The sequence below is a fragment of the Armigeres subalbatus genome, chromosome 1 (genome assembly GCF_024139115.2).
Source record: "Armigeres subalbatus isolate Guangzhou_Male chromosome 1, GZ_Asu_2, whole genome shotgun sequence".
Taxonomy (NCBI): Eukaryota; Metazoa; Arthropoda; class Insecta; order Diptera; family Culicidae; genus Armigeres; species Armigeres subalbatus.
In genome coordinates this window covers 228,898,426-228,922,088 of record NC_085139.1, presented here as the reverse complement: position 1 = coordinate 228,922,088, position 23,663 = coordinate 228,898,426, and the positions used below count along the sequence as shown (strand labels likewise).

The following is a 23,663-nucleotide window of genomic DNA, read 5'->3' as shown; positions in this document are numbered from 1 at the left end:
ACCAACACGAACGCAGGTTCGTGGTTGCAAACAATCCCATTTGATTTTGCCGTGACAGCTGCTCGTGGTTGCAAACAAACCGAGTAAAAGTGTGAGTGAAACGTGCGTGTACGTACACGATTGCTGAAAGCCTAATGGAAGACTGCTAATTAAGGTACCAAGTTTGACAGATCAGAATCAGATTTCAGCATAACAACCAAAACCAAATCAACTGCAGAAAGAATCCTGAGTAAAAAAGTATCCGAGTCGAGTGTCTTATTCCAGATTCCACCTTCTTTAAGAACACGGACATTTCAAACGAACTGCACCGAGAAGATACCCGAAACCGGTATAAGAGCACACACAAGACAAGCTGTTGCATCATCCTTTGTGAGCCAGTAGCAGTCGCATCAGCAGCACCAGCATCAACAACAACAGCGCCTTTCGACTCGGCTCCGGGGTGTAGTTGATATGCACCAGCACCATCCTGACATCAAAACTCAATTTACCTGTCGACACGGCAACCGGCGACGGGGACGCGTGGTGTCCAACAAGGTGCACGTTACCCAAAAGCAAGATGTACGAAAAAGCTGAAATCGTTCATAGATGGTGTGGCGGCAGTGCGTCCACTGTTTCCTTGGTAGAGTTTGCGCAATTTATTGGTGGACCATTAGTAAGAAGTGCAAGCGAGACAAACGTAACAGTGCCAAAGCGAAGACATTATAATCTAGTTTTGTTAATGCTTTGCTTGAGCATAATTTTTAGAAAGAAATATGATAGATAGTTGTATGAATTAAACAAAATTTTCATCTGCAAACTATAAAAACATTTTTGCAATACAATACAAGTTCAAAAGAACTGCTATGAGATGAACGAGAAGCTTCACTGAATTGTCAGCGGTACGTACGAGGATTAAGTCCCTACCGGAGTTCCGCTGCATCGTCGATCAAGTGAATAGTAGGGTGGTTCAAAAAATCGATTTTGCTGCTATATCATGTTCTGAGTGTCTTCCGAAAATTTGAGCTCATTTGGATTAAAACTGATTTAGCACAAGCCGTTTCAAGTTTGTATGCAAATTAGTATGTGGAAATTTATTTTTTCATTACACTGATTATGGCGCTTCCTCATTAAGGTGACACGGGAAGCACGAACAATCATCAAATCGTCATTATTTTCATCATTGAATGCTTAATTTGTTTTCTACATCATCGGCGCGTGCTTACTCGCAAAATAGGGTTTTTCACCCCATTCCCGGCCTAACATGCGCACGACTGCATTATTTAATTGATATTTATGACTAGGGGCAACTTTTCTGAATTTTGTGGGCCGTGTAATATTGCGATGGGGTTCACCTCTGCTTCAAAAATAGTTATTCTTGCTAAACACCGCTTGAAAAAGCTTTTATTTGATTTAAATTAATATGATGTACCACTCATTTCAGTCATAGGCGATTGCTTATCCGGCATACCCCAAATCTCCTCGGCATACGCAATATTTTACTCAATCTCTCAACATCTTACTCTCATTCTCTCTCTCAGGACGGTAGAAAATGCGACGTAAACAAAAATATGCACGTTCCACGACAACAAGATGCCAGATGGTATTATTCATAATCATTTTTATTTGGTTGAGAAGATATATTTACTCATCCAAATTTCTTCCAAACACTTAAAAACAATATCTTTTCGACCTTTTGAAATCGAGAGAATTATAAATAACATGATAGCGTCAACGTATTAGACAGTTTTCCTATTAACGATGAAGGATTATCTTCATACTAAAATAAGACTTATGGCCTTTTGGCATCGCTGTACAGCTAGAAGTTCTTGGGCCGAGGTGATTTTTTGTTCGGTTTGAGGATACAGTTTTAAATGTATTCCAATATGTTAATATACAATCTAGTGATACGAACAATTACAAAAGATTGAAGTGCGTGAGTTTAGCATTATTGTGTGGTGATAAACAGCCTGAAGCAATGGTTGGATCGAGCACTGTGACGATTTTCAGGTAGGTGTTTATTTGATGATACCGTTTTGTAAAAGTGGAAAGAATCACTCTGGCTCAGTGGTGTTGCAACGAAGAGCAAAAGTTTGAAATCTACATTTTTATTTTCTATAATTGGATCGATTAGGAGTGAAATAAATGGTTGAAAAATATTGAGTATTGTGCGAGATAAATAGGAGACTTTTTTAAAATGATCAATCATAAACCTACGGCTACTAAACAGTATAAATCATTAGCTTTCTGTGCAGTGAGCCGGGAATGGGGTCCATAGGCCCAAGTAGTGATTTACCCTACATGCTGATACAGTTAGAGTTACATCAAACAACTGAAAACCGAAATATGCCGCTCCAAAGTTACGAGGTGACAATGTTAGAAAGAGACAGAAGATAGGAAAAATTACACGGTGTGTAGTGCCTTCCCGAGTCACCTTAAGCCCAGGTTAAAAGAAAACCTACATAGCTAAATGGAATACTCAAGAGCTTTCACTCAGCGAAAACCGTATCTTAATTAATCGTTCCAATAATTAGTAATCAAATTTAATCTATACCGTAGTTTTCTGGAGCTAATTGCGTAACTCCTAAACAGGCAACATTGCTGCTCGTGACGCGAAAGATGGCACTCACAAATTCAGGCTACTATGTTGCACTGTACGCTTCAGTGATGCCCTCAAAGAAGTTTAACGATCATGACTTAAGATTCGCAACCTGTATTAAAATCGATTGCTAATTATTGGAACGATTAATTAAGATGCGGTTTTCGCTGAGTGAAAGCTCTTGGGTATTCCATTTAGCTATTTAAGTTTACTTTTAACCTGCGCTTAATTAGGAAGTGCCATAATCAGTATAATGAAAAAATTAATTTACCCATACTAATTTGCATGCAAACTTGAAACAGCTTGTGCTAAATCAGTTTTAATCCAAATGAGCTCAAATTTTCGGAGGACACTCAGAACATGATATAGAATCGGATAAGCGTTGTGGAGCAAAATCGATTTTTTGAACCACTATTGGAATTCTGATAAGTGGACGAGAAATCCCTGGAACAGTTGATCGATCACCAGAGGGTAAAAGAATGGTTTCAGCTTTTGATTGCTCTTACGATTTATACCATCCCACTCTTCAAGTATGTTAGAAATTCGATTCTGATCTCGGCATCACTTTGAATGCAGTTCGGTCTCAGATTGATTTTTGGCATGATGGCATATTGTTTTACATCCGAACGTATGAAGCATATGGTCGAAAATGTATGGCCGAATGAGTCATTTGTCCGCAAATGTCGTTTAGCTTAAAATGTGATTTAATCGACCGAAAATGTTCTTCAGCCGAAAGCGCCATTTGGCCGATTTTATTTGACCTAGTAGGCCATAAGCCCAGAATTATCATCTAGTCGAGCAGATCATGCGGTCAGAATTTCATTTGGCCAAGCGGATCATACGGTCATAAATATCGCTTGCCGAACGTGTAATGTGGCCGAACAAATGGCATGATCAAGAAATACATTCGGTCAAAAAAGGTCATTTGACAGAATAGGTGGCAAGCGCAAGTATTATTCTATACATGTTGATGCGGACGAACGCATCGTATCCGATCCTCTGGGAGTTACCAACACGCTCAGGATAGATTTATTTATCATATCTAGTTCTTGTAAATAGTTATCCAGCCGAATTTCAGAGGTCTATCCTAGCCAAATCGTCATAGCTGGAGGACTTTCGAGCTCAGCAGACTTACTGGACTCTCAATCAACCAACCCTGCACTACCGTCGAACTCCAGTGTCAAGATCTGGTTTGTGCAGTCGGATAGTAAATCGTTTAGTGTGAGATTGATTGTGTTTCGTACGTGGAACTTTAACTAGATCTGGGTGTTCTGTTCTGTGCGGTTGGAACATAAATCAATTAGTGTGTTGATCGTGTTTCGTATTAAACCCAGAACTAACGCGAGATCCAAAAACATAGTTCTGTGTTTCGATTAGCTCGTAGAGAGGTTGCGCTTCACGATATTTTATCTTGCTTTGTGAAGCCCATAAAGCAAATTGCTTTGTGCAACCCACAAATCAATTAAACCGTGTTTTTGGTTCGCACTTAATATAATCCCATCCCATAAATCGCAGCACTTTCCAAAGTGAATCCAGATAACATACCCCTAAATCGAGTATCCATAATGCCAAAACATCTCGCTATTCTTGTACCTTCTCGAACGATAATTCGTTTTCGAGATCGAATCGAAAGTCGTGATGCCAAACATGCTCGATTCGATAGAATTTCGTTCGAATCGAGATGCACAATGCCACCCCGGCCAATTTCACTGACCATGCCTATTGAAAGGAGGTTTCCGGGCCTTTTGAAACGTGACTTCAGGGCATCTTGAAATAAGGTTTTCGAGCCATTCGAAAGCAGGCTTTCGAACCTTTCGAAAGGAAGCTTCCGAACCATCCGAAAAAAGGGCTTTTCCCGCCTCTTAAAAGGAAGCTTTTCGTGCCTCTCGAAAGGAGACATTCTAGCCTCTTGAAAAGCGGCTTACGCGGAAGGAGGCTTCCGAGCCTGTTGGAAGGAGGCTTCCAGGCCTCTTGGAAGGAGGCTTCCAGGCCTCTTGGAAGGAGGCTTCCAAGCCTCTTGGAAGGAGGCTTCCAAGCCTCTTGGAAGGAGGCTTCCAAGCCTCTTGGAAGGAGGCTTCCAAGCCTCTTGGAAGGAGGCTTCCAAGCCTCTTGGAAGGAGGCTTCCAAGCCTCTTGAAAGGAGGCTTCCGAGCCTCTTGCAGGGAGGCTTCCGAGCCTCTTGGAAGGAGGCTTCCGGGCCTCGTGGAAGGAGGCTCCCGGGCCTCTTGAAAGGAAGCTTCCGAGTTCTTGGAGGAGGCTTCCAGGCCTCTTGGAAGGAGGCTTCCGAGCCTCTTGGAAGGAGGCTTCCGAGCCTCTTGGAAGGAGGCTTCCGAGCCTCTTGGAAGGAGGCTTCCGAGCCTCTTGGAAGGAGGCTTCCGAGCCTCTTGGAAGGAGGCTTCCGAGCCTCTTGGAAGGAGGCTTCCGAGCCTCTTGGAAGGAGGCTTCCGAGCCTCTTGGAAGGAGGCTTCCGAGCCTCTTGGAAGGAGGCTTCCGAGCCTCTTGGAAGGAGGCTTCCAAGCCTCTTGGAAGGAGGCTTCCGAGCCTCTTGAAAGGAGGCTTCCGAGCCTCTTGGAAGGAGGCCTACGAGCCTCTTGGAAGGAGGCTTCCGAGCCTCTTGGAAGGAGGCTTCCGAGCCTCTTGGAAGGAGGCTTCCGAGCCTCTTGGAAGGAGACTTCCGAGCCTCTTGGAAGGAGGCTTCCAAGCCTCTTGGAAGGAGGCTTCCAAGCCTCTTGGAAGGAGGCTTCCGAGCCTCTAGGAAAGAGGCTTCCGGGCCTCTTGGAAGGAGGCTTCCGAGCCTCTTGGAAGGAGGCTTCCGGGCCTCTTGGAAGGAGGCTTCCGAGCCTCTTGGAAGGAGGCTTCCGAGCCTCTTGGAAGGAGGCTTCCGAGCCTCTTGGAAGGAGGCTTCCGAGCCTCTTGGAAGGAGGCTTCCGGGCCTCTTGGAAGGAGGCTACCGAGCCTCTTGAAAGGAGGCTTCCGAGCCTCTTGGAAGGAGGCTTCCGAGCCTCTTGGAAGGAGGCTTCCGAGCCTCTTGGAAGGAGACTTCCGAGCCTCTTGGAAGGAGGCTTCCGAACCTCTTGGAAGAAGGCTTCCAAACCTCTTGGAAGAAGGCTTCCAAGCCTCTTGGAAGGAGGCTTCCAAGCCTCTTGGAATGAGGCTTCCAAGCCTCTTGAAAGGAGGCTTCCGAGCCTCTTGGAAGGAGGCTTCCGAGCCTCTTGGAAGGAGGCTTCCGAGCCTCTTGGAAGGAGGCTTCTGAGCCTCTTGGAAGGAGGCTTCCGAGCCTCTTGGAAGGAGGCTTCCGAGCCTCTTGGAAGGAGGCTTCCGAGCCTCTTGGAAGGAGGCTTCCGAGCCTCTTGGAAGGAGGCCTCTTGAGAAGGAGGCTTCCGAGCCTCTTCGGAGGAGGCTTCCGAGCCTCTTGGAAGGAGGCTTCCGAGCCTCTTGGAAGGAGGCTTCCGAGCCTCTTGGAAGGAGGCTTCCGAGCCTCTTGGAAGGAGGCTTCCGGGCCTCTTGGAAGGAGGCTTCCGAGCCTCTTGGAAGGAGGCTTCCGGGCCTCTTGGAAGGAGTCTTCCGAGCCTCTTGGAAGGAGGCTTCCGAGCCTCTTGAAAGGAGGCTTCCGAGCCTCTTGAAGAAGGCTTCCGAGCCTCTTGAAAGAAGGCTTCCGAGCCTCTTGAAAGGAGGCTTCCGAGCCTCTTGAAAGGAGGCTTCCGAGCCTCTTGAAAGGAGGCTTCCGAGCCTCTTGAAAGGAGGCTTCCGAGCCTCTTGAAAGGAGGCTTCCGAGCCTCTTGAAAGGAGGCTTCCGAGCCTCTTGAAAGGAGGCTTTCGAGCCTCTTGAAAGGAGACTTCCGAGCCTCTTGAAAGGAGGCTTCCGAGCCTCTTGAAAGGAGGCTTCCGAGCCTCTTGAAAGGAGGCTTCCGAGCCTCTTGAAAGGAGGCTTCCGAGCCTCTTGAAAGGAGGCTTCCGAGCCTCTTGAAAGGAGGCTTCCGGGCCTCTTGAAAGGAGGCTTCCGAGCCTCTTGAAAGGAGGCTTCCGAGCCTCTTGAAAGGAGGCTTCCGAGCCTCTTGAAAGGAGGCTTCCGAGCCTCTTGAAAGGAGGCTTCCGAGCCTCTTGAAAGGAGGCTTCCGAGCCTCTTGAAAGGAGGCTTCTGAGCCTCTTGAAAGGAGGCTTCTGAGCCTCTTGAAAGGAGGCTTCTGAGCCTCTTGAAAGGAGGCTTCCGAGCCTCTTGAAAGGAGGCTTCCGAGCCTCTTGAAAGGAGGCTTCCGAGCCTCTTGAAAGGAGGCTTCCAAGCCTCTTGAAAGGAGGCCTCCGAGCCTCTTGAAAGGAGGCTTCCGAGCCTCTTGAAAGGAGGCACCCCAGCCTCTTGAAAGGAGGCTTCCAAGCCTCTTGAAAGGAGGCTTCTGAGCCTCTTGAAAGGAGGCTTCCGAGCCTCTTGAAAGGAGGCTTCCGAGCCTCTTGAAAGGAGGCTTCCGAGCCTCTTGAAAGGAGGCTTCCGAGCCTCTTGAAAGGAGGCTTCCGAGCCTCTTGAAAGGAGGCTTCCGAGCCTCTTGAAAGGAGGCTTCCGAGCCCTTCCCTCCTCCGTCACACTTTTTAAATCAAATCTCTGAAATTTTGTATGAAACGTTACGCTGCTCGGAACCAACCGACAGAAATTTTCAGCCTTATGACCGTTTCGGTCATAGCTCAACTCGGCTAAATGACTTTCGGCCTATCGTTTTATTCAGTCCCGTGGCATTCGGCGAAATTTCTATCGGCAAAATGGCTCTTCTTCGATTTAAACACATGGAATAACGTAAACCATCTTCTTGAAAGTTTTATGTTTGACCATTCTCATTTGCTTCTGATGAGTGAAAAACGCAAATACACCGCTAGGTGAAAAACTTTGCGCATTTTTACACTTGTGTCTGATGCTGCCTATGAAATTTTATGCATCAAAAACTAGGAAGCATCTGCTAGTACCACCCCAACCCGAAGTTGCAACAGAATGCACAATGCATCGCCCGAATAGCAGATTGTTACTCACCGTTATGCTAAGACTTTCGTCTCCGGCCGGCGCCATCGTTGCCGGCCCCAGTCCGGCCAGCAGCACACCGAGCACCGTGACCATCGCCGGCAGTTTGCCGGTCAGCGTAAGACGACGGCAAACATGTGTGGCTCTCCGTTGTCGAGTGAAAAATGTGCAGCTCCTGAGAATGTGGAAAAATGCAAACGAATCTCCACTTTAGACAAGACGTGGTAAGTATGCATATGTGTGTGTCTTTACTACACGGGCGGATGATGATAAGGTGGGATGGGATCTCGGGATGATTTATACAAGATTCCTGACCACTGTCAACGCGAGGGCAGGTGCATCTTCAAACACAGGTGTGCATGGCCGGTGGAGGGTGTTGGCTGAGGTGCAATATTTGAATAACGAGATTTTGAACACTTACCGGTGGCAATGGGGATGGCTGTGATTTGCATTACACAGTTCGGTGCAATGGGACAGGTTTCGTGACATGATTCGTTTTAGATCCGCTCAACGTCCAGATGCTCTTCAGTAAACTAGTTCCCGGGATTTGCCTTCGGGCCAAATATTTGAGGAATGGATGCTGTTACTCGTTTGGAATCCGTTTCCTCTCGGTGGGTGTTGACCGTTGCTGTAAGCAGCAAGCTTCAAGTGTTTGCAAATGATCGGTGATATTGCTGGAAAGAGCAGAACGGGGAAGGTAAGTGGTGATCGTGCAAATGATCTTCTGGTGGATGAATGAATAAGGCGTTAATTACTAAGTAAATTGGCAAATATATTTAAGGGCACAGAATTGAAGTGCATCTGTGAGATATTGTACGCTTGACGCAATAAGCTCTAGTAATTCATAGAATTACGATATGTTAGTTAAGTTTCAAATCGCTATTTCATCATTTTGTATCCTATAATTAAGTCAAAATGTCCATTGTCAGTGATTGAGGTATGTGGATGTTTACGTTTTATGTTTGTTCACAAACAGAGAACATCTGAACTAGTATTCGCTAGTTTATTAGTTGAAAACCCTGATGGACTCGCTTATAGTATTTCAGACATATCTTTTAAAGGCACCAAAGGTTTTCAATAAGAGAGAATGGAACAGGATTCTCCGTCAAGAGGCTGCTTATCAAAAAGCACATTTTGGGTCAAGTTAAGAGTGTGTTTAGGTTAACGAATAAGCGAAGTAAAACGAGCGACATAATAAACCTCAGTCACCGAACTACCTGAATCAATAAGTCTGAATGAGTCAAATAAAACGAAATAAAAGTGCATTAATAATTGTTATCATCAAATCACCGGCAGGTGATAAAATCTCCCCTGTAACCAATATCAAATAAAAGTTTGGTCATAAAACTCATAAAACCGCATTCTTCCCGTTGCGTAGTTAAGAATGGAAACTAATCCATGTGGTATGAAGCTAAGCACCCGGTTTGAACCGATCGAGCAGGCAATTATCGCCTCAATTACTGACGTAGACGCTTAGTGTTGCGTGTGTGGGAGCCGTAGCATGGCGCTTTTCGGCGAAAACTTTTCGCAATATGTATAAGTAAAATTTTGATTTGAAATATGTTTGAGAGCATATAAGAAACACATTCTTTCCAATGCCATTGTTCATCAATATGAAATACAATACAAATAATTTGACAAACTTTTCTACCACTACATATTATTATATTTAAACAGCGTTTTCTTCGCATCTTCGAAACGCATCAACCCATTTAAATGGCAAACTGATTTACTCGTTGAAGGCAACTGGCGATCCAATTTGTTAATGCCAAATGTGGCTTACAGAAAGCATTACTGGTACGAAAATTATTCGTTAAAAACTGACACACTTACAAAGCAACATTATTTATCAGATCAGATCTAATCATTTTACGTCGTAGTGCACATCAATATTTATTAAAGGTTGTAAACACCTCGCTTTATGAACTCTTGTTTTGTTGTGCACCCAACCGACCGGTAAGGGTCAGGTCATCGACACCGAATCAATCACACATGGCTGAGGTTTATTGTTGGTGGGCTACCGGTTTTGAACCGTGAGGTCGCACCGCATCGTTTGTCAATTGCGATCGCGAGTAACCGCCGCCGGCGATGCTCAACCTGACGGAAGGTATGTACAAAAGAGGCAAAGAAGCGCCACCGGCTTAGATTGCTGCTGATCGAGTGAGTTGTTTGGGTGAAGTGATCGATGCTTGCTGATCCACATTATGTTTATGTGGGGCAAACAGACAGGGCTTCTTTTTGTGTTTTGACTGAATGAAAATCTTGAATAAGCAAATATAGACAACAGGCCTAATTTAAGTACTCATTGATTTACTCTTGATGAGACATTAGGCAATATCAATAATTAACATTTTGCTTGTCATAATTAACGTTTTGTAATAAAGTCTCCTTTATGTAGAAAAAAAATATTTACCTTTTTTAAATACGCCGTATTATAATACTACATAATACTATATGCTTTCTAAAATGGTTTCAGGAATTCCTTCGGATACCATCGGAAATTCCATTCTCTCGATTTTTTCTCCAATAATTCCTCCGGAATTTCCAGTACGAATCCCTAACAGAAATTTCTAAAGTAACTCCTTAAGACATTTCCGAAATTCTTGATTTTTTTTTCATAAATATTTTTGTACATTCCTCCAAAAACTCTTTCAGAATTTCATCTATTTCCTCAGAAAATTATCCGAAAATAACTTTGGAGCTATATCCAAAAATTCCTTTAGAAAATCAAAGCAGGAATTCCAAGCAAATTTCGGAAAATACTTTTCGAAATCATCTAGGAATTTCTTCAGAAATTCTTTTAGACATTCCTTTGGAAATTCCTTTAAGAATTCCTTGACAATTTCTTCGGAAATACCTAAGAGAAATCCTTCGGATATTCCTTTAGGAATACAGGATGTCCATTCAAAATCGATTTTCAGATTCCCGGTTTTTTCCCGGTTGGAGGAACTGATAACATAATAAAAATACCTTATCGACGGATTTAAAAAAGGCAATTATCTAACTTTTAGGTTCATTTCATTGGAGGGAGGAGTAGCAGGCTCTTAGACCCATTCAGTATCAATCCCATTTTTGTCACATCTGAATCCACAAGAAATTATTTAAAAAAAAAAGTAGACTTTCGATGGCTGAAAGTCATTTAACTGTAATTCTATAGTTGCAACAGTTTTGGAGCTATAAATCTCCTAAATTTATAAACAAAGTCAAAGTCAATGACGGTTGCATTGCGCTGCACATTCAGATGCATTTCATTAAAAGATATTTTAGTTACTAGATAAAGATTGTCGCTTCGGTTCCCTTTGTTCTGCTATCCGGAACATGTTGGGTACCAAGCTGTCAAATCGTATGCATTTTCCTTCTTTGACATTTAGCTCCCCTATCCTCGCCAGCAAAAGCTGTTCCGGACATCGACGACAGCGACAATCTTTATCTGGTAACTAAAATATCTTTTATTTCATTGCATCATAAACTGACAACCATTTTGCATCTAAAATGCGTTGCAAAACTGTTGAACGGCGTTTACTAACTTAAACGGCTGGTGTAGTTGAAGGTGGTTGAAGGCCATATTTAAGAAATTCCTATATAACTTCTGTGACTTGAAATGACTTAGCCTTCATTTTGCTTTTCAATTCTTCAAGACAGATTTAATCTCAATCAATTTCTTCAGGATTTTATTTATAATGTTTTTAACGCTCTAAAACTCAAAATCTTGTTTTACTTGCTCAAGAACACGTTCTTAATTGATCTTAGTACGTTTATTATATATAACAACAATATTACAATATTAGAATATTCAAAGTTTTGGAACATGTTTTTTATTTTCTATGTAAATAGTTAGAGAAAATTTTTAGATTTTCTTTTTAAATTTCTGAATGAATTTCTCCTAATCATGTATAACAAATTTTCCCAGAGCTAATTCCACTTGTTTTTATTGGTTTTCATAAAAAATCATCAGAAATTATTTATAATTATTTGAAACTTTCAATGACATTCATCCATTAGGAATTATCATGAATTTCTTGCTCTTTGAGTTCCTCGAGAAATTTCCTAATTAATTGCTAGCAGTTCTAGCAGGTGATAGCTGCATGGCAACAGCCCAGAATGACAATCTTTGAATTGATGATTATCTCACTTGTGTATATGTAGTTTATTTTTTTTTCGACCAACAGCTCAAAGGAAAGCCAATAGATGTTAGAGAAATATAATTCCCCTAGTCAAATTATGAAACATCGACATGCACATGATATTCAAATACCTAATACTTAGCTTAGCAAACGGTCAAATATCAAATTTCGCTAGTTTTGAAAAAAAATCTAATTTTTAATTATTCCACCAACACAAACTGATTTCCATCAAAAATATTCTTGACCTTACAGGAGGACTATTCATACCTTTTCAGCTATCACTATTAGTTTAGTTTAATTCGAGAAGATATATTTTTTTCAATTTTTACTCTTTCGTGAAAAATCAGAACCTTATAATTCTGAAACTTTCAGAAATGCAATGCGGAAATCAGTTGAGAAGAATATATTTCAAATATTACTCACATAATACAATCAATTTTTCCGGTTAGTTGAATGATTTCCCTCATTTTTCCCGGTTTTTTCCCGGTCGGGTCCGATTCCAAGTTTTTCCCGCTTTTTCCGGGTTTTCCGACTGGATGGACACCCTGGGAATATCTACAGAAATTGAGAGAAATCCTTCGCAAATTTCTTTGGAAATTCCTTTAGTAATTTGTTCGGAAATCGATTTTGGAATTTCTTCGGGATATGTTTAAGGAAATCCAGTTTTTTTGGAACTCCTTCACCAGGAATAATTAAGAAAATTACGCCAGGAATTGCTTTTGACATTCGTCCAGGAATTCCTTCTTCAAATTCTCTGGAAGGCCTTTGTAAATTTCTCCAGAAATTCCTTAAAATCTTTCTTCAGGAAATCTTTCGGAAATCCTTTTAGTGAAGTCACACGGAATTACTTTCGAAACTCCTGCAGTAATTATTCCGAAAAAAATTGTTGGTGGAATTTTTCGGAAAATTTTCTCACGGATATTGCAAAAAATGTCCTGATCTCTTATAGTAAATAATTCACGAATTGTTATTGAAAGAATTTCTGAAGTGATTTCCGACTAAATTTCAAAGGAATATTCGAAGGCTTAAGACTAATTCTATTTCTGGAGGAATGCCCGCAGAAATTTCTATAAAAAATTCGAAAGATTTCCCGGATGATGTTCGAACGAAATTCTGAGGGGATATCTCTGGAACTCCCAGAGCAGTTTCCGAAAAAAATGAAGGAATTCTCCTGAAGAAATTTCGGAAAGTTTTCGTGATACAATTTCCGTAGATGTTGCCGAGAAATCCCAACCAAGAAATTCTTTAAATAATTCGTTAATGATATTTCGAAGAAGTTCTCAAGACGCAAGTACTCCTTAAGGATTTTTACAAGATTTCCCTATAGACATTCTGGAAGGAATATCTTGATGCATTTCCCAAACAATTTCTGGATCTATCTCTTAAGTAATTTCCTGATAGTTTGCCGAAAGAATCCCTGCAGGAAGAGAATTCCAGAGGAGTTTTAAAAAGATAATTTTCTGGAGGTATTTCTAGATTCATTTGTGGAGGATTTTTGAAGAAATTCCTTGAGGAATTTAGTATTAAATCACTGGAGAGATTTCTTCTGTATGACTCTGAGAAATTTTCGATGGAATTCCTGAAGGATCTTTTGAAGGTAGTATGCCTGAAAGAACTTCTGGATGACTAACCGAGGAATTCCTGAGGGTATTTTTTACGAAAAAATGTGTGGAGGACTTTCCGGACGAATTTTTGAATACATGCATGAAATATTTCTTGGATGAATAAAGTTCAGTGCGTGTTTCCTCTTGTTTCGTATCGCGCGATCTGCCGAAATATTGTGCTCTGCAATGTGTGGCCGGTAATAAAGTTAATCAGTTCAATGCGTGTTTTTTCGGAGTAGCTATCGAGCAAGCGTTGTGCAGTGCGTGTTTTAGTCGTCGCGAAGTAATTAAGAATCTGATATCGAATCAGTCTTCGGGAAAATATGTAAGACTCGCGTTGCTTTTCCGTTTTTGTGAATATGGCGTCGTTCAAATGAAATAATTTGTCGCTTACTCAGGCGATTTCCAATATATTTCCTTCCCAACTAACATACTAGTCCAGTGCGCTCATGGAGATGCAGAGGATTCCTCGGTCTCTTGTAGCAATGAGTGTCGAACTAATTTTCCTCCCCTTATCCTATTTGACTGTGAGGACGTGGCCGGCATCGTTATTGGTCTTGAATTGAAGAAACTCCGAAGCATGTACAGTGAGAATAGCTTTCATTATTTGTTGTTTCTCGGCCAATCACGACTAGCAACTACGATAGGTACAGTCAATCAAGCTAAGCTAAGTTAAGAGATATTTCTTGGATGAATACTGGAGCAAATTCCGAAGCAACTCCTGAAGTAAATTGCTAAGATTTTCTTGAGAATATTTGAAGAAGTATGATGACGGATCGACTGCATTCCCAATATTTTTGTTTTTTTTTTTGACGTAAACTACGTCTAAGGGGAAGACTCTGATACAGGGTGACAAATGAAAATTTCTAAATCCGAGACCGTCACGAAATCATGTAAGATTTTGAACGTTAATAGCGCATTCATCTTTGGATGGATTTTTGAGATTTATATATCAATCGACTCGGAAACTCTCCACCAATTTTCCAGTTATATTGAAACATTTGATTATCAACGTTAAAGTAGGGTATTGGACCATTTTGGCAGCACCTCTTTTCCCGTTCGCAACGTGAGTCTCATTCGGCCGTCGTTCAGTGTAGTTGGTTTTTGGGCTCTTCTTTTTGTGCGGTGCTTCGCACCAGTTTGCCACAAAAAGTAGGGCCAGAGCAGTGACCGCAGTCGGCGATATACATACAGGGGATGGACAAAATAATTAGGATAGGCAAATTTTGGGTAAAATTAGATGTGTTGTAACTATCTTAGTTACCATCCGATTTTGACAATTCAGGCATGCCCGAACTAGAAAATTAATGCAGTTTGACGGTATGTCCATGGAACCGACTATGGCCAACGGATTCCGGAGATATTCCGGGTTTTTCGGAGGTAGGTTCAAAACCGTAAATTTGAGGTGGATATTAGGAGAAGTTGTGGTTAAAAATTGAATAATATTAGTAACCACAAATGAAGTAGGGCTCTTGCTGATTGGAACCATATATTGAGATTTGGAATCGGACCAGAATCAAGTGAGATATGGCCATTTCTTTAAAATCGGTTCCAATCGATATTTATCAAAGGAGTCAGGCCACAACTTCTTTTGAATGTCGCTTTTTGATAGATGGTCCACTATGATTTTATTCTAGAAGGCCTCTAATGTGTCAAGAATGAAAAACCAATTGAATAAACGGATCCTGGAGTCGCTGGGATGTCCCCGGGGAACCTGTGGAAGGGGACATTTAAGTTTTAGCACCAAAATCAGTCATTCGACGGCTCTTTTTTTATGGTTTTCGATCGGGAAGCGAAGTACGAATATAAAATGGTCCATTGACGGATCTGACCGCTTCCAGGATCTACGGATTGGCCCCGGGGAACCTGTGGAAGGGGACATTTTAGTTTTACCACCAAAACCAGTCGTTCGACGGCTCTTTTTTCATGGTTTTCGATCAGGATGCGAAGTATGAATATAAAATGGTCCATTGTCGACTCTGACCGTTTTCAGGATCTACGGATTGGCCCCGGGGAACCTGTGCAAGGGGACATTTTAGTTTTACCACCAAAACCAGTCGTTCGACGGCTCTTTTTTCATGGTTTTCGATCAGGAAGCGAAGTATGAATATAAAATGGTCCATTGACGGATCTGACCGCTTCCAGGATCTACGGATTGGCCCCGGTGAACCTGTTGAAGGGGACATTTTAATTTTACCACCAAAATCAGTCATTCGACGGCTCTTTTTTTCATGGTTTTCGATCAGGAAGCAAAGTATAAATATAAAAGGACCATTGACAGCTTTGACCGCTTCCTGGACCTACTGGTTGCCCCCGAGGAACCTGTGGAAGGGGACATTTTAGTTTTTACACCAAAATCAATCATTCGACAGCTCTTCTTTAATATAAGCAAAGTATGAATATAAAATTGACTATTGATGACTCTGACCGCTCTCAGGACCTACAGATTCCCCCCGTAAAACCAGTGGAAAGGAACATTTAAGTTGCAGCACCAAAACCAATAACTCGATGGCTTTTTTTCGTGATTTTTTATCAGAAAGCGAAGTATGAGTATAAATTGGACCGTTAATGGATCTGACCGCTTCCATGACTTACGGATTGCCCCCGGGAACTGTGGAAGGGGACATTTTAGTTTTAGCACAAAAATCACCTACGGATAGCTCACAGGGAACCTGCCTACATCATACTTCGCTTCCTGATCCAAATCCATGAAAACAGAGCCGTGTTATGACTAGTTTTGGTGCTGAAACTAAAATGTCCCCTTCCACAGGTTTCCTGGGCCAATCTGTAGGTTCAGAAAGCGGTCAGAGCCCTCAAAGGTCCCTTTTATATTCATTTCTCGATTACTAATCGAAACCACTAGAAAAGAGCCGTCGAATGACTGGTTTTGATGCTTAAAATAAAATGTCCCCTTACACAGATTCTCCAGGAGCAATCCGTGGGTCTTGAATTCATACTTCACTTCCTGATCGAAAATCGAATGACTGGTTTTAGTGCTAAAACTAAAATGTCCTCATACACAGGTTCCTCGGGGGCAATCAGTAGGTCCTGGAAGCGGTCAGAGCCGTAAATGGTCATTTTTTATTCATATTTCGCTTCCTGGTCGAAATCCATGAAAAAAGAGCATTCGAATGACTGGGTTTGATGCTAAAACTAAACTGTCCCCTTCCACAGGTTCCCCGGGGCCAATCCGTAGATCCTGGAAGCGGTCAGAGCCGTCAATGGACCATTTTATATTCATACTTCGCTTCCTGATCGAAAACCATGAAAAAAGAACCGTCGAATGACTGATTTTGGTGGTAAAACTAAAATGTCCCCTTCCACAGGTTCCCCGGGGCCAATCCGTAGGTCTTGAAAGCGGTCAGAGCCGTCAATGGATTATTTTATATTCATGCTTCGCTTCCTGATCAAAAACCATGAAAAAAGAGCCGTCGAACGACTGGTTTTGGTGCTAAAACTAAAATTTCCCCTTCCACAGGTTCCCCGGGGCCAATCCGTAGGTCCTGGGAGTGGTCAGAACCGTCAATGGACCATTTTATATTCATACTTCGCTTCCTGATCGAAAACCATGAAAAAAGAGCCGTCGAACGACTGGTTTTGGTGGTCAAACTAAAATGTCCCTTTCCACAGGTTCCCCGGTGTCAATCCGTAGGTCCTGGAAGCGGTCAGAACCGTCAATTGACCATTTTATATTCATACTTCGCTTCCTGATCGAAAACCATGAAAAAAGAACCGTCGAATGACTGGTTTTGGTGGTAAAACTAAAATGTCCCCTTCCACAGGTTCCCCGGGGCCAATCCGTAGGTCTTGAAAGCGGTCAGAGCCGTCAATGGATTATTTTATATTCATGCTTCGCTTCCTGATCAAAAACCATGAAAAAAGAGCCGTCGAACGACTGGTTTTGGTGCTAAAACTAAAATGTCCCCTTCCACAGGTTCCCCGGGGCCAATTCGTAGGTCCTTGGAGTGGTCAGAACCGTCAATGGACCATTTTATATTCATACTTCGCTTCCTGATCGAAAACCATGAAAAAAGAGCCGTCGAACGACTGGTTTTGGTGGTCAAACTAAAATGTCCCTTTCCACAGGTTCCCCGGGGCCAATCCGTAGGTCCTGGAAGCGCTCAGAATCGTAAATTGACCATTTTATATTCATACTTTGCTTCCTGATCGAAAACCATGAAAAAAGAGCCGTCGAATGACTGATTTTGGTGCAAAAATTTAAATGTCCCCATTCACAGGTTCCCCGGGGACATCCCAGCGACTCTAGGATCCGTTTATTCAATTGGTTTTTCATTCTTGACACATTAGAGGCCTTCTAGAATAAAATCATAGTGGAGCATCTATCAAAAAGCGAGATTCAAAAGAAGTAGTGGCCTGACTCCTTTGATAAGTATCGATAGGAACCGATTTTAAAGAAATGGCCATATCTCACTTGATACTGGTCCGATTCCAAATCTCAATATATGGTTCCAATCAGCAAGAGCCCTACTTCATTTGTGGTTACTAATATTATTCAATTTTTAACCACAACTTCTCCTAATATCCACCTCAAATTTACGGTTTTGAACCTACCTCCGAAAAACCCGGAATATCTCCGGAATCCGTTGGCCATAGTCGGTTCCATGGACATACCGGTAAACTGCATTAGTTTTTTAGTTCAGGCATGCCTGAATTGTCAAAATCGGATAATAACTAAGGTAGTTACAACACTTCTAATTTTACCCAAAATTTGCCTATCCTAATTATTTTGTCCATCCCCTGTACAAGCGCATTTGTGCAAAAATAGGATGATCGATTGTTTGCAACGGCAATGCAATGTCATAATGCGATAATCGCAATGCAAATGAACAAACATGTTCGATTCAAAGATAACTTAGGAAATTGTAAGCCAATTTATGATAAACGGCAAATTGTGAATTATATGTTTATTATTAAATATGCGCCAAAATCAAAAGATTTCAATTTTAATTCAGGAAGTTTGAATGCACTCCAGATACTCTGTGGGTACAACCTGAGACGAGACCTGCAAAGACGCTGCTTCTTTTCTCTTGTTTTGACACTTGTTCTTCTTTTCATCACAGTTGACCATCGAGCTTCAACTGTTTACTTGACTGTTCCACCTAAGCCCCAGGTGGACCCTTCTGAGCACAATAAAAGTGTATCCAATTCACGAATTAGTAAATTCATTTTCATAAGGATTTTTATACCGGGAACAAAACACAGGTTTATTACTGATTATTAACAAGCTAAACGGATGGTTTGGAATACTCGTTAAAGTAAAAAGTCTTCGTAAAACAAAAATGATGCGGAATATTTTATTTGGGATACCAATACTTTCACTCAAAAAGGTGCTGGCTGCACCTGACAGTTCGTGGCAGCAGTTGACTAGCAGCAGCTGAAGTTACATTTTTTCCTCTTTGCAAGTCCCGTCCCAGGGTAAAACCATGCGGGGCTTATTGTATACGGCTATAGCTTCGGAACGCATACTTTATTGAAACGGACTATAGGTTATAATAGATTCTTGCAATTATATTAATAATATGGTTGCACGAATATGTTATCCATAATGCCACTGCCAGATAGTGGGAGTTAGATTGTAATAAAACAGCACAAATACCCTATTCCCGTCCGCAGCGTTTACTACTCTGGCGCATCTCAACCGAATGGCTTGGTTTTTGGTACCGTTCTGACTCAAATCCCGAATATGACTCATATTCCGAACACTGACGTTTTAGCGCCCTAAAACTAAAACTGTCATTGGTTTTCCGCACTGAGGATCAAGATAACAAACGAATTCAAACTCCTGTGGAGAAAATTACACGAATAAAATTAAAATGGGTTTTTAAAAGCTAAAGTTTGGAATATGAGTCATGTTCGGAATTTGAGTCAAAACGGTATATGGCTAGTATTTGTTGATTTCTAGTTGGCGCAACCGGGTTTTATCGAATCGCGCTTCTTTGTCGGATTCAACAATACGACTATCCCTTCTCTGCCAAACTATTCCTAGTCACTCGTATTCTTCCATTCTCGTATCGAGTCATCAAGGCTCGTATTCTTCCACCAGTGATGACTCGATGCTCTGACTACCATTGGACAGAGGCACCTGTTTGTCCGTAGCCAGAGCAGAGATTCTTCTGTCTGTCGTAAAATCGCTAAATCGTGGTACACGCACTCACCAGTATACACCCCCAGCAACAAACATATTGCACATCGATCACAGTAACTTTTATGCCCGAATTCTCTCACAATATGGTTACTGCAACAAGATTGGCTCAACGTGTGCTGCTTGGGATATCATAACCATGTAACGCTAGTGAGTTATTTTTATTTCAGAATAGTATTATTTAATAAACATACTCCACTATATCCACCTATATATTACTACAAATAAACTAGAATAGTGGTCGAAAATTTGGAATAAAACTGAATCCCTACTAATTTTACTCTAAGTCGAATGCAACAGTTGGAATTGCGAAAAGCATTATAACCACATGGGGTTTTAAAGTTAAAAATTTAAGTTATCGTACCGTCGTCGGGGATACAACGGGTCAAATAGGGGTGAGAATGGGTCACTGTTTCAACTACATAGAATGCTTGTAGAATAGATTTAATGTATCCGAGAACCATAAAACTGAATTATAAGTGACCTTTTTGAACGATTTTGTTATCCGACCTCCAGACTGTCGGTGAGGGCTCGGACGTCACCCCTGACTACGGTATCCAACATTTATTTTATATTTTAAGTTATGGTAATTTGGTTCTAAACCAGTGACAAAAGTAATCGAATGAATTATCTTAAAATATGACTACATTCCTCAATGCACCAGACTGTTCTACGTAGTTTACGTTGGGCGGTCGTGTCTTGTACATAACCCTTCAGATTTTTGCTTTTTGACATGAAGTCTTGATTCTAGATTTAATATAGTGTTTTATCTGACTATTGTCCGGATTTTCAAAGGAATTCCCGAATAAATTTTGTAGAAGAATTCTCGAAGAGATTCCTTCAGATATTCCTGAAGGAACTCTTGCAGGAGCTTCTGAGGTAATTTTCGAATGAATTCCTGTAGAAATCTTTAAAAAAATGTGAAAATTCCAATAGGTATTTACTTGAAAATTCCGTTTGAAATTGTTTCGTGGATTCGTACGCTAATGATTTAGGTAATTTATTCAACAATTCCTTCAGAATTTCTTAAAGAAATTCTTCCAAAGTTTCTCCAGAAAATCGTCAAGATGTTCTTTCGAGAGCTCCTCCTGGAAAAATTTATACATTTCCCCAGGAGCTCATTTGGATACTCCTTCAGGGATACTTTCGTTAAATCTTCCAAAAGGCCTTTGTAAATTTCTTCAGATATTCCTTTAGTAAAACCATGTAATATACCTTTCAAAATTCCTGCAGGAATTATTCCGGAAGTTTTCATGAAACAAATCTCATGAAAAAACTATTGAAGGAGTATTATAAAAAAGTTTCCGGAGGATTTTCTAAAGGAAATTTAAAAGAATTTCCTGAAGGTATGTCATGAGAAATTTCTAAAGATTTCTCGAAGGAATTCTTAAAAGGTCTCCAAAGGTCTAAAGTTATTCCTAGAAGAGTTGCTAAATAAAACTCTGGATAAATGAGCGAAGGAATTCCCATGAGAATTTTCGAAAGAATTCCTGGAGATCTGAAGAAATTCCTTTCCGAAGGAGTCCCTGAAGGAATGATTTAATAAATGTACAATGTACATGTATTACTTTTGCTGGCAACGATTATCAGTTTCTCTTGCGTTTTGTTCCCATTAACACTACAAGCCAAGATTTGTAACGTAAAGTACCAAGCTCGCAAAAAAACGTGAAACGGCAACTTCGAGCACCCAGATCTTAGCCGTTTTCAGCCAAATCTCTTAATTTTTTCACAGAAAAATCTGTGGGATGTCAAAAATCGCCTACTGAAGACAGATTACATTTTCATGTAACGGCCACTGAGAACCAGCCGGATAGTTCCGTTCCACGCTTTTTGCAGTCTGTTTGTGGTCATCCAGCATGTTGCATGCAAGTCGTACCACACTGCTTGTATGCAAAATTATGTGGAGCACAAGGAAATTTTGGATGAATCAAAGCTCAGCCATGAAAATCTAAGGATTATTTTGTGATTTCAAAGAATATGCGGAACTAAAATCCCGAAAAATTAAATCCAGGATCTTTCCAAAACAAATCCTAACGCGTTTCTAAAAGCATGGCGATTCTAGAGGTTCAATCCAAAGATCGTGACGAAGGGAGGCGCCGGTTTGAATAATGCCAGTATCCGCGTGTTGAAGTGGAATTAAATGGAAAGTATTAAACTCGTCTTAGATAATTGAAGACATTCCACTTAAAGAGCTTGAATATTTTTTCTGAAAAATAATTGTGTATACCGGTACCAACATTAAGTTGCAAGGTCTTCTTTAGCCGTGTGGTGAGATGCACAGCTACAAAGCAATATCATGATGTGGGTGCGTGAGTTCGATTCCCGGTCCGGTCTTGAAAATTTCCTCGACTTCCATGGACATAAAAGTATCATCATGCTAGCCTCATCAATCATCATATATTAATGCAAAATTGATAAATTGGCTTAGAAAACATGAGCTGTGGACTGTGGAAGTGCTGATCGAACATCCAACAAGCAATCCAACATATCCAAACATGTTCTTAGAGCCTCTGAAGAAAATTTTAGAAAAGTAGGTATAGGCAAAAATGTATAATCTTCTTCTCTTCTCTCTTCTTCTATTCTTTCTTCTTCTATTCTTCTTTCTTTCTTTCTTTTCTATATATAAAAATGAGTTTACATTTCCTTTGAGGCAATATAACTCACGAATGGATGAACCGATTAGTATGATTTATGCACGGCTCGATTCGTTCTTCAATGGGCTGTGTTTATATGTAGAAAAAAATGATTTTTCACGGGGATAGTTCAAAAATCAATAATATGCTAAAAGTTGATAAATTGTGAAGAAATTTAAGAGTGCGTTACTGCAATATTTGACATTTACAAAGGAAGCGATCCCGGGCAACGCAGGCACAGGGTCCAATCTGAAAAGTATAAATAGCTTGCATATAGACCACATCATCTTACATTTCCCTGGGAGATATTGTTAAAGTAATTTCCACAGGAATTCGTTGATGAATACCTGAAGGAATTCCAGTAAAAATATGTGAATTCCTGCAGTAAATCCAAAAGTGAGAAGTTTCTTTAGGAATTCTTGTAGGAATATTTGGAGAAAGTCCAAGAATAATTCCTAGAGCAGTTCCAGGAGGAACTCTTAGAGAAATTTGAAGAAGAACAGCTGGCGGATTCTCAGGAAGAAGTTCAGGATGAATTTCCTAAAATTCTAATTGGTGCTCCTCCGGAAATTACTTCTGGAGATGTCATCCAGGAATTCGTCCTGAATTCCTCCAGAGATTCATCCAGAAATCCTTCAGTAATTCATTCTGAGTTCCCCCAGAAATTTATTCTGAATTCCTTCAGGAATTCATTCTAAATTCCCCCAATTCCCCCCATTAATTCTGAATTCCAACAGGCGTGAGTTATTACAAGAATTCCTTGAGTAACTATCAGATAAGTTTCTGAAGAGACTCAAAGAAGAACTTTTGAAGAAACTCTATAAGGAGCTCCACAAGGAATTACTGGATCAAATCCGGGATGAATTGTTGGAGGAACTTCCAAAAGGAACTTTAGGGAGAGTTCCTGAAAGAACTTGAGAAGCAATTCCCGAAAGAGCTTCTAAAAATTAAAGGAGATATATAATCCAGCCCTAGTAGCACAGTTCAGATCGATTTAGTTGCAGCAACACCAATGTGATTGGATTTGGTCACATATGTGTCGCAGTGGCTGTTATGTGACAAGTGTGTTACTCGGGAACGAAATCCTGGGGAAACTCTACGAGTAATTTCTGGAGGAGCCCCAAGAAGAATTTTCGGAAGGATTCCCGTAAGAACGCAAAAAAGACCCCCTGGAGGAACGACAGGAAGAATTCCTAGAGGAACTTCAAGAAAAATTCCCTAAGGAAAACGAAGAAGAGTTTCCGAAGAGACGCTTGGAGGAATCCTCGAAAAAATTTCTTAAGAATCTCCAGGAGGAATCCCTGCAGGAACTCTAGTAGCAATTCCCGGAGGAACTCCAAAAGTAATTTCTGGAAGAGCTCCAGGAGGAAATCCTGGAGAAACTCCAGAAGTAATTTCTGGAGGAGCTGAAAGAAGAATTTTTGAAGAAACTCCAGGAAGGATTCCTGTGGATGAACCCCATATAGAATCCCTGCAGGAACCCCAGTGAACTCAGGAGGGAATCCTGGAGGAACTCCGGTATAAATTTCTGGTGGAGTTTCAAGAAGAACTTTGGAGAAATTC

General features: G+C 41.2%; 1 protein-coding gene across 2 annotated transcripts in view; it reads right to left on the bottom strand.

The window, feature by feature from the left end:
* Positions 1 to 23,663, bottom strand: part of LOC134211596 (phospholipase A1 VesT1.02-like) — a 161,766-nt gene that overhangs the window by 99,682 nt on the left and 38,421 nt on the right. For both annotated transcript variants that reach the window (XM_062688623.1, XM_062688613.1), the window contains exons 2-3: positions 7,998 to 8,250; positions 7,589 to 7,751 (exon numbers count right to left, since the gene is read on the bottom strand). In XM_062688623.1, the coding sequence (XP_062544607.1) occupies positions 7,589 to 7,751; positions 7,998 to 8,065 (231 nt within the window). In that variant the 5' untranslated portion in view covers positions 8,066 to 8,250. The remainder of the gene's footprint in view (positions 1 to 7,588; positions 7,752 to 7,997; positions 8,251 to 23,663) is intronic.